The following is a 14,087-nucleotide window of genomic DNA, read 5'->3' as shown; positions in this document are numbered from 1 at the left end:
TATCAATTAGACCACCATCTATTTATCAGCCTCTGCCGCAACATTAATGGCCAGGCATTTATAAAGAGGCACTTGGATCGTGGGTTGGCAGGGGATCAATATAGACGCCAGTATCAATTTAAATAAATTAATGTAAAAGTGTTGAATTATATTTGACAATTTCTCCCAATTAGAGCAATCAGTTGTTTGCATGTGTAGGTGATTGCCATGACTTGTTCAGTTTTATCACCCCAAATGAAGTGAACAAATGAATTACTCTCACAAATGAACATTTCCTCTCCAAATGAACATAGCCTTGTGGGTATCAATTTAACCTTGTTTAACAATTATTTCTCACTGATATGAAAGGTCCTTATGCTTCCAAAACCATGCTCTCAACAAACTCAAGTGTCAGGACTCTTAAGAAAACCCCATGGAGAAGATGCCTTTATCCAATGACTTCTGTGTAATGGAGAGTCATAATCAAGGGCTAGGAAGAGGGGATTTCACAGGGTTGTAATGGAAACTGAAATGCCCTAGGTAGAAATAACATCCAAATGACCAAAACATAGCCATTCACGATTTCATCAAGTTTAATACATATGTAAAAATGCCATCTTATGTACATTCGTATAAAATGTGTTCTGAAATTGTGAGATACAAAAACATTAGCATTAACACTAGAAATTATTCACAACAAGGAATCAGCCTATTGCACATCGGTCAGATATTCCTGCTTTGTCCAAATGGTTCAGTGCATCTATAACAAGACTGAATTAATGTCCAGAACTAAGAGGCCAAAGTTAGACTGCCTCTATGATGATCCCCGTTGTATTATTCTTAACCCACAACATCAGTCACAGAGAGGAAAGTCAGCTAATAGAAGACAATAACAATCTATCCACCATGATTGTTAATACATTTTGAATCAAGGCCTTGCTATATATCCCACTTCAGTTGGCACCTCAGTCGAACCCTATACATTAAAACATGGACATTTCCCATCCATATAGAACATGGTTTATTCCATAAGTTACTCATAAAGACTACATTTAAATGATTACGATAATGAGGAAAATAATAGTTCATGTTAATGTCACTTGGTAAACAATACATTTGTAGATGAGACAATGTGAGAGAATGAGAATGGTTCTGGAGGGAGGGAGGAGGTTGGTTCTGGAGGGAGGGGGTTGGTTCTGGAGGGAGTGGGTTGGTTCTGGAGGGAGGAGGTGGGTTCTGGAGGGAGGGAGGAGGTTGGTTCTGGAGGGAGGGAGTGGGTTGGTTCTGGAGGGAGGGAGTGGGTTGGTTCTGGAGGGAGGAGGTGGGTTCTAGAGGGAGGAGGTGGGTTCTGGAGGGAGGAGGTGGGTTCTGGAGGGAGGGGGTTGGTTCTGGAGGGAGGGGGTTGGTTCTGGAGGGAGGGAGGGGGTTGGTTCTGGAGGGAGGGAGGAGGTTGGTTCTGGAGGGAGGGAGGAGGTTGGTTCTGGAGGGAGGGAGGAGGTTGGTTCTGGAGGGAGGGAGGAGGTTGGTTCTGGAGGGAGGGAGGAGGTTGGTTCTGGAGGGAGGGAGGAGGTTGGTTCTGGAGGGAGGGAGGTTGGTTCTGGAGGGAGGGAGGGAGGTTGGTTCTGGAGGGAGGGAGGGAGGTTGGTTCTGGAGGGAGGGAGGAGGTTGGTTCTGGAGGGAGGGAGGAGGTTGGTTCTGGAGGGAGGGAGGAGGTTGGTTCTGGAGGGAGGGAGGAGGTGGGTTGGTACGCAGGTCATCCATGTAGATACAGTATATTGGTGTAGGAGTTCAGCAGGGATCAATACTAACACCGCTACATTATACTCTTCAGTGTTGTATGCAGTTCATTACATGCAGCCTATGTAGGCTGTCAAATAATGCTGTCAATAATAACAATATCAGCCTCAATTTAAAGTAAAAGTCCATATTTGTGCAATCTCAGCCACCAATGGTGCAGCTGTTCATAATGGAAGTGACTTCCAGGAGGGAAAAGAGCCTGAGTCTAAAGTACTGTACACTACATCAAGTACACCAGAGCCACTGCTCTGCTGCGGCGGCTCATATCGGGCTCTCCTCTTCTACCTCCTCCTCCTCCTTCGTCACTGTATCCCAGATGGTCTGAGTCTGAGGGCTCTCTTCCTCCTCTGGTAGTGTTCCTCTCAGGCCACCAGTTGGGATCTCGTCCCCTCCTCTCAGGCCAGCAGTTGGGATCTCGTCTCCTCCTCTCAGGCCACCAGTTGGGATCTCGTCTCCTCCTCTCAGGCCACCAGTTGGGATCTCGTCTCCTCCTCTCAGGCCACCAGTTGGGATCTCGTCTCCTCCTCTCAGGCCACCAGTTGGGATCTCGTCTCCTCCTCTCAGACCACCTCATCTGACTCCAGGTTGTATTCTTCATACAGGGCATCCAGGATGGCCAGTTGTTTCTCCATGGCAGGCAGGTAGACCCCCAGGTCCCGGTGCATGCCTGTGTTGAATCCTTCTTTCAGTTCCTCCCCCTCTCTGGACACCAGAGCCGCCGCAAAGCTGCTGTATGATGGCGCTGCTCGGAGGGCCAGCTGGGAACGGAGAGACGAAGTGTCACTAAGTCTCACACACCAACACACCAAGGTTATTATAGGTTTGTACTTACACTACTGTTCAAAAGTTTGGGGTCACTTAGAAAATGTCCTTGTTTTTGAAAGAAAAGCACTTTTTGTCCATTAAAATAACATTGTTTATGTTGTAAATGACTATTGTAGCTGGAAACGGCAGATTTGTTTAATGGAATATCTACATAGGCCCATTATCAGCAACCATCACTCCTGTGTTCCAACCACACGTTGTGTTAGCTAATCCAAGTTCATAATTTTAAAAGGCTAATTGATCATTAGAAAACCCTTTTGCAATTATGTTAGCACAGCTGAAAACTGTTGTGCTGATTTGAAGAAGCAATAAAAAAAACTGACCTACTTTAAACTAGTTGAGTATCCGGAGCATCAACATTTGTGGGTTCGATTACAGTCTCAAAATGGCCAGAAACAAATAACTCTTCTTAAACTCATCAGTTTCTTGGCAATTTCTCACATGAAATAGCGTTCATTTCTCAGAACAAGAATAGACTGAAGATCTCGTACAACGCTGTGTCCACGTTGTGGACGTCCTGGGCTGGTGTGGTTATACGTGGTCTGCGATTGTGAGGCCGGATGGACGCCAAATTCTCTAAAATGATGGAGGGGGCTTATGGTAGAGAAATTAAGATTAAATTCTCTGGCAACAGCTCTGGTAGACATTCCTGTAGTCAGTATGCCAATTGCACGCTCCCTCAACTTGAGACATCTGTGGCATTGTGTTTGACAAAACTGCACATTTTAGTGGCCTTTTATTGTCCCCAGCACAAGGTGCCCTTGTGTAATGATCATCCTGTTTAATCAGCTTCTTGATATGCCACATCTGTCAGGTGGATGGATTATCTTGGCAAGGGAGAAATGCTCACTATCAGGGATGTAAACCAATTTGGGCACAACATTTCAGAGAAATAACCATTCGTGCCTATGAAAAATTTCTGGAAACTTTACATGTTGCATTTATATTTTTGTTCAGGATAGTATTATTTCAGTTTGTGTGTGATATAGGAGTTATATACACATTATAAAGAAAACCTTTTTATAAACAATCGCTGCCATGTTGATCTGAGCCTTGCTGTTAGAGAACATTAGTGTCTGGCTTTCAGCTGTCGCAAATGCACCTCCCCCCGACTCCAGTCCTTGACAGTTGGTTGTTTTAGAATTACCACTCTAACGCGCCCAATATCTGCAGTACTGCTCCTCGTCTTGCGGAGTCTCCCTTTAAATTATAAAGTCCATCTCAATGTGATCCGCAAGATTCAGAAGCTTGAAAACCCCATTAGAAAAAAAATCCTTAAACCCCATTTGTCTCCCAAAAAAAAACTACATTTTAGTTTTTATTTCAGTTTGTTTTGGAGTCAAAGATAAGTTTCAGTATAGCTTTTCAAACAGGTTTGTTAATTATTTTATTTCCGTTTACTAAATAGTTTTTGTTCCTTGATTAGTTTGTTTCAGTTGACTATAATAGCCTTAGTGCACGCACGCACAGACACACGCACGCACAGACACATGCCCGCCCGCCCGCCAAAGTGGGCCTAATCTTATGATGGGATACTTTTTCCAACTATAAACTGCTTCCTTAAAAAGAGCTTGAAGACTGATTATCAAGCATTACTCACAGCAAATACACCTCGCACAACCCATCCATGATACTGTCGCAGACTCCGTCCATAAGCATTACCTGAGTGGACGAGGGAGGGGAGTGTGTTAGGAATAGAGGACATTACGTAATACACTATATGACATCAAACCAAAAGAGGACTATCACCTAACCATTAATTAACCGTGTGTGTGTACCACAGTGTTGCGATGCTAACTCACCCAGCGCTCCAGGGATATCCCTTTCCCCAGAGTTGACCAGGGACAGGAACTCCTTGAGGAACTTGAGTCCTCGTTTGAGCCACAGCAGGGCCTCGGTGGCTGAGTTGCGGACGCGGGCCACGCCGGTCTGCACCTCGTGGAGCACTATGGTCTGCAGTGTGGGGAAGCTGCCCGGGTCCGACGACAGCTTCTGGTGGATCTTCTACAGACAGCCACACAGAGAGACAGAAGAACTTGTCGTCATAAAGACAATGTCTGATGACCAAACGGCACTCTATTCCCTTTATAGTACACTATATGTGCGCCCTGGTCAAAAGTAGTGCACTACATAGGGAATAGGGCGCTGTTTGTCACGCAGCCCCAGCAGTTCTTATAGGTTTCTAAATCTGGTTGGTCGTGTCGTGTTGCCACTTAGCAGGTTTACTTGTTCCATGACAACACTGGAAACCATAGCTTGTTATTTCTTGGTGGCGGTAGAGTAAAATAACTCTGTTAAAGCTCTGCTAGTGAAATGTTCCAGTGCTTTATACACACAGCACTGCCTAATGACAATATATCACTTTCACCTTCCAGCACAGAAATTGTTAGAACAGTATTTGTTTAGTGTGTATTCTGCCCAACTGAAGAGTTCACAGGGCAGGTTAAGGACCCTATTCCCTCTGTAGTGCACTACTTCTGTACTGCGCTACCGTATATATAGGGAATAGGGTGCCATTTGGGACAGATCCAGTGGGTGTAAAAGTCCATTTGGTCCCATTGTAACTGCATGGATGGAGGAGAGTCCCTCTTGTGGTCATTTAGAGAACTGTTGATACCAGACAGGTTTATACAACATCTGCACCCAGAATGTTATGCTGATTTGAGCAGCTTTTTAAAAAAGGTAGGCTTTAGTAAACTTAATCTAACTTTAATTTCCTGTAATGTAAAAATCTAACATTGTTCTAAACTCGAGACAGCCTTTCCTCTTACCTTGATGTTGCCTGTAAAATCCATTTTTACTGGACCAAATACTGTGGATCCTAGTTTGTCTGAGGAGAGAGAGTCCAATGTCACTTCAATGCTGGATATTTTTGTTACACTATTGTTTGTCCTTGTGGGGCGGTTTCACGGACACATATTAAGGCTAGTCCTGGACTAAAAAAAAAACTTTGACAGAGAATCTCCATTAAATGCTTGAGTCAAGAATGTGTGTTAATCTGTGTCCGGGACCCCCCCCCCCCCCGGCGTTTTATTCCCCAGTAACCATTACAAATTGATGTAGACTTCAATAGAAGAGTAAATTGACAAAACAACTTAGTATAACATGGAAGAGATCGTAAGCCTGGAGGATCCAGAACAATGTGTGTAACATACAATTACATACCCGTAGCTCTCTATAGTTTATCACAGTGACATGCATTACGGTCGGATCACACGAACAATGGACAGAGGGCTGTTGTATGACTTCAAGATGGATTACACACTCCAGACTCACATTCACACACCCTCCCTCCCAGGAAACCCACCCACTTGATTAGTAAGATCAATTAGATGCAGACGAGGAGAACAGTATGAGAGGAGACTGAAGAAAGGAAACATGAACAGAACATGCACCACCACCAGGTGGAAAAGATTATTTACAACATGTTTCAGAAAAGATGGTATGATTGAAAAAAAAAAAAGATGGAGGAAGAGACAGAGAGGAGTGAAGTGACCGTCCTACCTAATACAGGCACTATTGCATAGCATGAGTCCAAAAAGGCTTGTGTAGGAATACCACTGTCACCGTCCAGTCTTATATCACTAAATCTAAAGAGAAGTCAGAGAGATTCAAACAAGGGGAGATATTAGTGAGGTCCAGCATCGACAACCTTTATTTCATTCAATCAAACCAAAACAGAAAAGAAACAGATACAACCAAAGCCAAAGACAGCCTCCACACAAGACCATGCTGTCAGGCTATTGGGTGATTTGATACTTGTTTTGAGTTCTCTAACTTAGATACACCTGTATAATAAATAGTTCTAATGTATCAAAAGCATATCTGCTATGTTCCCCAACCTCTACGGCGTTGTTCTAAGGATTTCGTTTTCACTAGTTCTGTGTTGGATGTTTACTGCACTTAAACACGTTAACACTGCTTACATTGTCTCTCCCAGTCATTGGAATACTGTAATATCACAAGTGAACATCACGGTTATGATCATTCAATTCACGGTTATGATCGTTACAATCTTATCTTAATGCTGAATAACACTGTTAAAAAGGGGCTTTCAAATGTCATCAAAATGAAAATGAAAAGAAAGAGTGAAATGATTACCCAAAAAAAAAAACAACCCCAAAATCAGATGAGGGCATCTCTGTAATAGTCATGTGATCAACCGAGAACACACCAGTGTAAAACTTGTTATATGTTCAATTGGGTTTAAAAAGTCAACAAAAAATTGCTCTGTTTTAACCTAGTCAGTCATTAACAGCAACAGAGTTGGCAAGAGCACAAAGATCTGGGACCAGGCTAGTTCTCCCTTTTTGTTTTCGTACAGGCATGGAAAAATGACCTTTGCCCTTTCATACCCAAAGCATTAGCATTGGGCCTAAACAGTATATATCAGAGTAGCACAATTTGCAGCATAATCTGAACACACTAAATACATGAATCTCAATAATAAATACCTCATTGTGGAATCAACATCATTACAGTACCTAGAATAATTATAGGAAATATGGGGATTAATCCATTAGTGTATGTGTTGGCCCTTGTTCTGTCTAGTTACTGCTGGTGAAATATTAGCATTGGCCGCAGTAGTAAAACACCTACACTCTGGGGTGAAGTTTTCCCCGAGTTACAGATCTATCATCAGCTTCCCCTCCCACAAAGCAACAAGTGAAATCTAGGCAAGCCTAATTATCTTATGTAGACTTTTCCTTCTTTTTTCCCCCGTACCAGGCTAATTGTGCATATTCTAACCAAAAACATGCTTAATACAAGTCATTTCTCTTATTTCAAGATATTTAGCTAAATATTTTGCCTTAATACAATGATGTCTATGCGTTCAATATGAAGGAAGATGGAGGTAGTTTCGTGAGCCAATGCTAACTAGCTTAGCGCAAAGAAAATGTCTTCTGCATCAGCTAGCATGCTAGCAGATACCCAAGACTTCCAGTCTTTGAGCTAACGCTACATTGCCAAAATCCCAAACTATCCCTTTAACCATTAGTGGGGGAAATGCAAAACTGACCACAGATCAGCATTCTAGGGTCAACTTCACCCTACACCGTAAGGTCTACAGTATGTGTCCCTCCTGCGGTGTGTCCCCATACCTGTGACTCATCGTACTGAAGAATGTGTCCACCTGCTCTGTCTCCTCCTCTTCTCCCTGTGGCTGGGCAGGCTGCTCCTCCTCCAGCTTGGCTTCCTCTTGGTCAGTGACAGCTTCCTGTTGGTTCTGGGTCACTTCCTGTTTCTCTTCTTCTTGGGCGTTGCTCATTTCCTGCTCCACCTCTTTGAATTCCTCCTCCTCCTCCTCCTCTTCCTGCTGTGCTGGTTGTTCGGTGTGTTCTGGGTCAGGGTTTGTGTGGGTGGTTTGGGTAGTGGCCTCCTCTTCCACTGCAGACTCCTCTGGGCCCTGGGGGTCCCCACCGACTGGGCTATTTTCTGTATGGCACAGAGAGACACACAACATGTTCACAAATGTTCTGTTCCAGTTGGCATGTATGAGCCATAGCAACTAGCATGTGAAACCCATTCAAGCAGAAATTGTCAATGTCATTTCAAGGAGAACTCTAAACCACTACCTTAAAAGTATCTAGGTGTGCCATATTGTGAAAGAAGCACTTTCTGAGTTCCACATTTATCAAGTGCCAGTGATACATCTAGCTTCGTACATTGGGGTCCGTTATTTTAATCAATGTTAAGATAAATATAATAAATCATTGTCTCCCATCTAGAAGACATTGCCAACTTCAGCTGGTCCTCTTTCTACAGAACTCTAGAAGACATTGTCAACTTCAGCTGCTCCTCTTTCTACAGAACTCTAGAAGACATTGCCAACTTCAGCTGGTCCTCTTTCTACAGGACTCCTGCATGGTGAGCAGTAAAAGGTCTCATGCTTTGGAGGTGAGTCTGGTTCACATACAGGGTGTGTGTGTGTATACATGTACATTTGAAAGGGCAAGTGTATTTAAATGAGAGACCTGTTGGGGGTGTTTGGGTGGTTCTCTCAGGGAGCGTGTCTGGTCCGTCTCGTTGGTCTGGTCCCTCTGCTCCAGAGTCAAGGCTCTGGTTGTCATGTGTTACAGATCCTCCTGAGATTTCTTTACACTCCCTGTGTCTGGAGAAAAAGACAATTAAGCCCCCCCCCCACATCCCATAGAACAAGACAATAACCCCCTACATCCCAGAGAACAAGACAATAACCCCCCACATCACAGAGAACAAGACAATAACCCCCTACATCCCAGAGAACAAGACAATAACCCCCTACATCCCAGAGAACAAGACAATAACCCCCTACATCCCAGAGAACAAGACAATAACCCCCTACATCCCAGAGAACAAGCCAATAACCCCCTACATCCCAGAGAACAAGACAATAACCCCCCACATCCCGGAGAACAAGCCAATAATCCCCCACATCCCGGCCACAGAGTTATCATGGATACATATCTAATGCTGTAGTTTCATGCAGTTAGTGGACATGTAGCAGTTCATTGAAGATGGAGATAAGGGAGTGCTGGTGTAAAGGTTGAGACCGTGAGGAAAAAGTTAGCTTCAAACCAAACTTCTGAAAAGAGAGCCACCTACTTTTCCTGATTTGATCGATTGACAGGTTTGACCTGTGGAACAACAAAAAAATTGCACATTAGCCAAAGACAGAGCAGTATGAAGATAAAACGTTGGCTGGCTAAGCTCATGTGTAGAATCCCTGTCGTCTTGCACCAAACTGAGGCCGTCAAATCAAACGGTAGTCCTTCAAACGGTAGTCCTCCCGGGTGGCGCAGGGGTCTAGTGCACTACATGTGCCACCAGAGACTCTGGGTTCGAGCCCAGGCTCTGTCGCAGCCGGCCGCAACCGGGAGGTCCATGGGGCGACGCACAATTGGCCTAGTGTCGTCCGGGTTAGGAAGGGTTTGGCCGGTAGGGATATCCCGGTCTCATCGCGCACGGTGTTCTCCGACACATTGGTGAGGCTGGCTTCCGGGTTGGATGCGCGCTGTGTTAAGAAGCAGTGCGGCTTGGTTGGGTTGTGTTTCGGAGGACGCATGGCTTTCGACCTTCGTCTCTCCCGAGCCCGTACGGAGTTGTAGCGATGAGACAAGATAGTAACTACTAACAATTGGACACCACGAAAAGGGGGGTAACATTAAAAAAATACTTAAGATATTGGCTCCAATCTAGGTTGAGCCTTTAGATTGAGAAAATTAACAACTAAATAATCTTTTTCCACTTCTCTCAGACTTATAAAACGTGTTTCCACTCACTACCAAATATGGTGGTGAGAGGAAGCCCAGTGGCCGGCAGTGGTGAGAGGAAGCCCAGTGGCCGGCAGTGGGTGAAGATGGAACCAGATGGATTTTGGCCAACATTCTGCAAATTTTCTCATCAATTAAACATTTGATCGCAATCTACATGCACCACCTTCATGTTACAAACAGAGTGGACTAAGTTTTGTAGACTTTACCATTTGCCAAAGTTTTAAAATTGTTGTTACTTAGTAGTGCAAATTCAAATTGAGTTGTTGCACATGCTCACTCCATGGTAGGCGCAAATATGCAAAGGAATGCTAGAACGCACCAATAGGATCTCGCTAGTTCGTGCTTGGCTCTGCCCACCTCCTTGCTTGTTCTGCCCAATATGACAATTTTTTTCTCATTTGAAACGACGGGCTGTGGTCTATCTTGGTTTAGTTATAAAAAACCTTTGGCATCTCTCTGTGTACGCCGGTACCTTCTGGGGTTTGATGGTTGCCACGGGAGGTGACCCGGGTGGGGTCTTTGTGGCCTGGTCTGAGCTGAAGGTGCGGTTGGCGATCAGCATGCACTCCTCCAACGTCTTGATGAAGGTGGTGCATGTAGATTTCACCATGGTGCCAGGGTTCTCCCCAGCCTGAAACAGACACACAGATATACACAACCATCAACTCCTAAGCAGATTGCTTATCCCTTGCTTGTGCTGTAAAAGTGACTGGCCATTTGCATTGCAACATAATCCACTGGCGATTCAAACAGAGCATACATACTGAACTCAGTGAGAAAAGGTTCTGGTTGCACAGAGAGTAAATAGTCCATTGAAACCTCACCCCGCCCTCTGTCTTACCTCCTCAGTCTCCTCACTGTCCTTGATCTGGTTAACTTGCTGGAAGAGAAGGTCACAGTACAGCCTCAACTCTGACATCTTGGTCTTAAGAGCCTCTGTGTTCTCCTGGTGCTCTGAGGGAGAGAGAGAGAGACACGATGTCGCTTCTTGAAAATATCCTTGGTTGTGTTAGGTGAATATTTAAGATGAATAAAGATCATTCTCTGCATACATTTACCTCTCTATAATACACAATGTCCAGTGTTCTGTTGGTGGCTCTCTATAATACACAATGTCCAGTTGGTGGCTCTCTATAATAAACAATGTCCAGTTGGTGGCTCTCTATAATACACAATGTCCAGTGTTCTGTTGGTGGCTCTCTATAATACACAATGTCCCGTGTTCTGTTGGTGGCTCTCTATAATACACAATGTCCAGTGTTCTGTTGGTGGCTCTCTATAATACACAATGTCCAGTGTTCTGCTGGTGGCTCTCTATAATACACAATGTCCAGTGTTCTGCTGGTGGCCCTCTATAATACACAATGTCCAGTGTTCTGTTGGTGGCTCTCTATAATACACAATGTCCAGTGTTCTGTTGGTGGCTCTCTATAATACACAATGTCCAGTTGGTGGCTCTCTATAATACACAATGTCCCGTGTTCTGTTGGTGGCTCTCTATAATACACAATGTCCAGTGTTCTGTTGGTGGCTCTCTATAATACACAATGTCCAGTTGGTGACTCTCGGGTTGATGGTCACTAGACTGGATGCTGTATGTTACGGATTAAACTCATATCTGTTGATAGTGAATGACACCAGTGTCTGAAACACTGTGATCCTGTAGAAGCTGACAGTCACTGCCTTTTGTTTTTAACTTCATACAAGCCTTCTGGGCTGGTGTTTACAAAGCAGTCTGCTGATTAGGATTTAGTCTCAGAGAAGGCCAGGTAGACATTTTCTCTGCTGCTGTGCTGGAGGCGTCTCCCTGTTATAACTTGTAATAAACAGGATTGGCTAACGGAGACTGCTCTTCTCTTTTGTTCACCTGGAAATTAATTTTACTAGTTACGTCCCAAATGACACCCTATTCCCTATTTAGTGCACTACTTTTGACCAGGGTCAATAGGCAAGTAGTGCACTATATGGGAATAGATGCCATTTGGGATGCGGAGGTTCTCACGTACTTGCTGTAGATCATCAACTAGTCAGCAGCGGGACCATTTTTTTATTGAGCTGGGCCGGAACATAATTAAAAATCATTTGTAGTATATTTGACAAAAACATAATCATTTCAAACCTTGCTTACATTTATACGATCACGTCTCTATTATGTGGGAATACTTTGGAACAGATTTTACAGTCTCACGTCCAACAAATAAACACCTTGTTTTGTTTTTTTTTTTGCTCAGAAAACTTGGGTGATTTTATTTGTCCCTCCCTCGGGCCACCAGTTGAGGAATATAAACACATTCATTTCATGAAGTCAGTTGGATAGCTTTTAACAGGTACACCTACATGTCCATGGTAGGCACCAGGCTACAACAGGTAAAACCAAGCCAAATACCCACACAGCAGCATGAAATCGTGTTTCAGTCAAGTTATTGTGTTTTCAGACTTGTGTGGAGTAACCCAAAGCTATCACCTTACCTTTCTCTCTCTTGGTTCGGTTGTCTGTGAGGCAGGCCTTTGCAGATCCCAATGCGACCAGCCATTTCTGCCTCTCCGCTGCGTTGATTGCTCTGAGATAGAAGTACTGTTCTCCAGGGATGGTCAGGTCAACCCGTGTGAAGTCAGAGGAGTGGACTAGTAGGGAGAGATGGTGGAAGAGAGAGAAAGACAGAAAGTGGGTAAACCCCAGTTAACAGCAGACTCAAGGGTGTAGGACAGTGGTTCCCAACCTTTTTTTGGTTACTGTACCACCAACTGAATTTAGCTCTGCCCGGAGTACCCCCTCATGTGCCATTTACCAGTAGGCCTATGGGCTCATGAGTCTTCTCAAGTACTCCTGTGGATAGGCCAAGTACCCCAGGTTGGGAACCACTGGGGTAGGAGACATTTTGGCAATCATATGTGGTTGTTAAGTTGTCTATAGTTTGTCTGCCTTTGTATATTCCACTTAATTTGTACACTAGAGTGCACGATATGTTGGGTCATGGGTCACATGTATATAGGCACACAGGTAAGCAGGAAGTGGGAAAGAGTTTTTCAAATGGAAGGTTTGGGGACAACAACAATATAGACTAAGCTTCAGATTGACTCTTCAGTAGGGTGTAGCCCTATCTAGTTCAAAGGACTGCAACAGTTAGCATGTTGTCATAATACAGGCCACTGTGTCTGTACCAAGACAATAATAGCTACCAAGTACCAACCTTGTATTTCACACACTGAGATTTTGATGCTTCCCTTGCATCCTTTCCAGGAGTCCTCTTGCGAGTCATAGTAGGACAAAGTCCCTCCTTCCAGTACAAACCAGCGAGGCTGCCAACCTGGAAAAAAGGATGTTGATAACTATGACCACTGTGAAAAACAACATTCACTATTCATTGTAACCTGTAGTTGCCAGCTATCTAGCTAACAGAGCAATACACATGACTCAGTGCCATCCAATTACAATTAGCTAACTAGCTAGCTAAGGTTAGATCATGTTGTTTTTCTGGTTGATTACCTGTCCAGCTAGTTGTTAGCTAGCTAGCTAACAATCTGATTCAAAGCTGACTTATTCAGAAGCTCAGTTAGCTGCTTAGTTTCTTCTTACCACTTATGTAATTTGTCCACTTGAATAGGATTCCCTCCATTCTTCATCTGTTTCTGAGGTTCATTACTTGTTTACTAGAACAAGACGCCGGCCACAGCTGATCCTGGAGACTCAATTTCATTCCCAAGTAAGATTTTCGGAAATAAAGGACCCGTTTCATTTGGATACGACAGAAAAGTACGTAAATCATACATGAATGGGGTTCCATGTGATCGCGTGAGATCCCGCCCAGTTCTATGACGTCAAAGGATTTGCGTTTAAGGCCCTGTGGACGTGACAATGTGGGAGGAACTATGTATGTCCTCCAATGAACAGAAACTATTTAGAAATTGGGTGCGGCCTCCAAAAATTCTCTCCAATCGCAAAAAAGATGGTCTCACAAGTGAACATTTTGCAAGTACCCCTGTCAGTTTGACTGCCACGTAGCTATCAATTGGGCTAGACTCCATACAAATTTGCTGCACACTTGTTAGTCAGGCCTAGTCTGTTTAGTTGTGTACTCTGGTGTGATTAATCTATCTATCCAACCAGAAACCACTGAAATGTTACTTTTATATTTTTGCCAATTTTTTTCGTGCTTTTTATATATATGAATGGCGCTAAACTACCCGAACCAGTGGTGAAAATTGAGGTTTTGCATAAACCCTTTGCCT

General features: G+C 44.0%; 1 protein-coding gene across 1 annotated transcript; it reads right to left on the bottom strand.

Annotated features, from left to right (window-relative positions):
• Positions 1–554: 554 nt before the first annotated feature.
• LOC139387166 (pleckstrin homology domain-containing family A member 8-like) lies at positions 555–13,615 on the bottom strand. Its single transcript, XM_071133221.1, has 13 exons — positions 13,435–13,615; positions 13,049–13,165; positions 12,327–12,482; positions 10,699–10,811; positions 10,330–10,488; positions 9,187–9,218; positions 8,577–8,713; positions 7,704–8,037; positions 6,106–6,191; positions 5,373–5,431; positions 4,404–4,605; positions 4,202–4,263; positions 555–2,534 (listed from the first exon to the last, which is right to left on the bottom strand). The coding sequence occupies exons 1-13, from the start codon at positions 13,472–13,474 to the stop codon at positions 2,337–2,339; spliced, it is 1,695 nt and encodes a 564-aa protein (XP_070989322.1). The 5' UTR covers positions 13,475–13,615; the 3' UTR covers positions 555–2,336.
• Between the last annotated feature and the right edge of the window lie 472 nt (positions 13,616–14,087).

Source organism: Oncorhynchus clarkii, chromosome 3, assembly GCF_045791955.1.
Source record: "Oncorhynchus clarkii lewisi isolate Uvic-CL-2024 chromosome 3, UVic_Ocla_1.0, whole genome shotgun sequence".
Lineage (NCBI taxonomy): Eukaryota > Metazoa > Chordata > Actinopteri > Salmoniformes > Salmonidae > Oncorhynchus > Oncorhynchus clarkii.
The sequence above is the reverse complement of the archived record's forward strand: the minus strand, read 5'-3'. Positions and strand labels throughout refer to the sequence as shown.

Coding starts and splice junctions, on each gene's coding strand:
- LOC139387166 (XM_071133221.1), bottom strand. CDS start 13,474: ATGGAGGGAATCCTATTCAAGTGGACAAATTACATAAGTG. Junction 12,483..13,048: donor CTCAGTGTGTGAAATACAAG/GTTGGTACTTGG, acceptor TCTCCCTACTAG/TCCACTCCTCTGACTTCACA. Junction 5,432..6,105: donor TGCAATAGTGCCTGTATTAG/GTAGGACGGTCA, acceptor CTCTCTCCTCAG/ACAAACTAGGATCCACAGTA.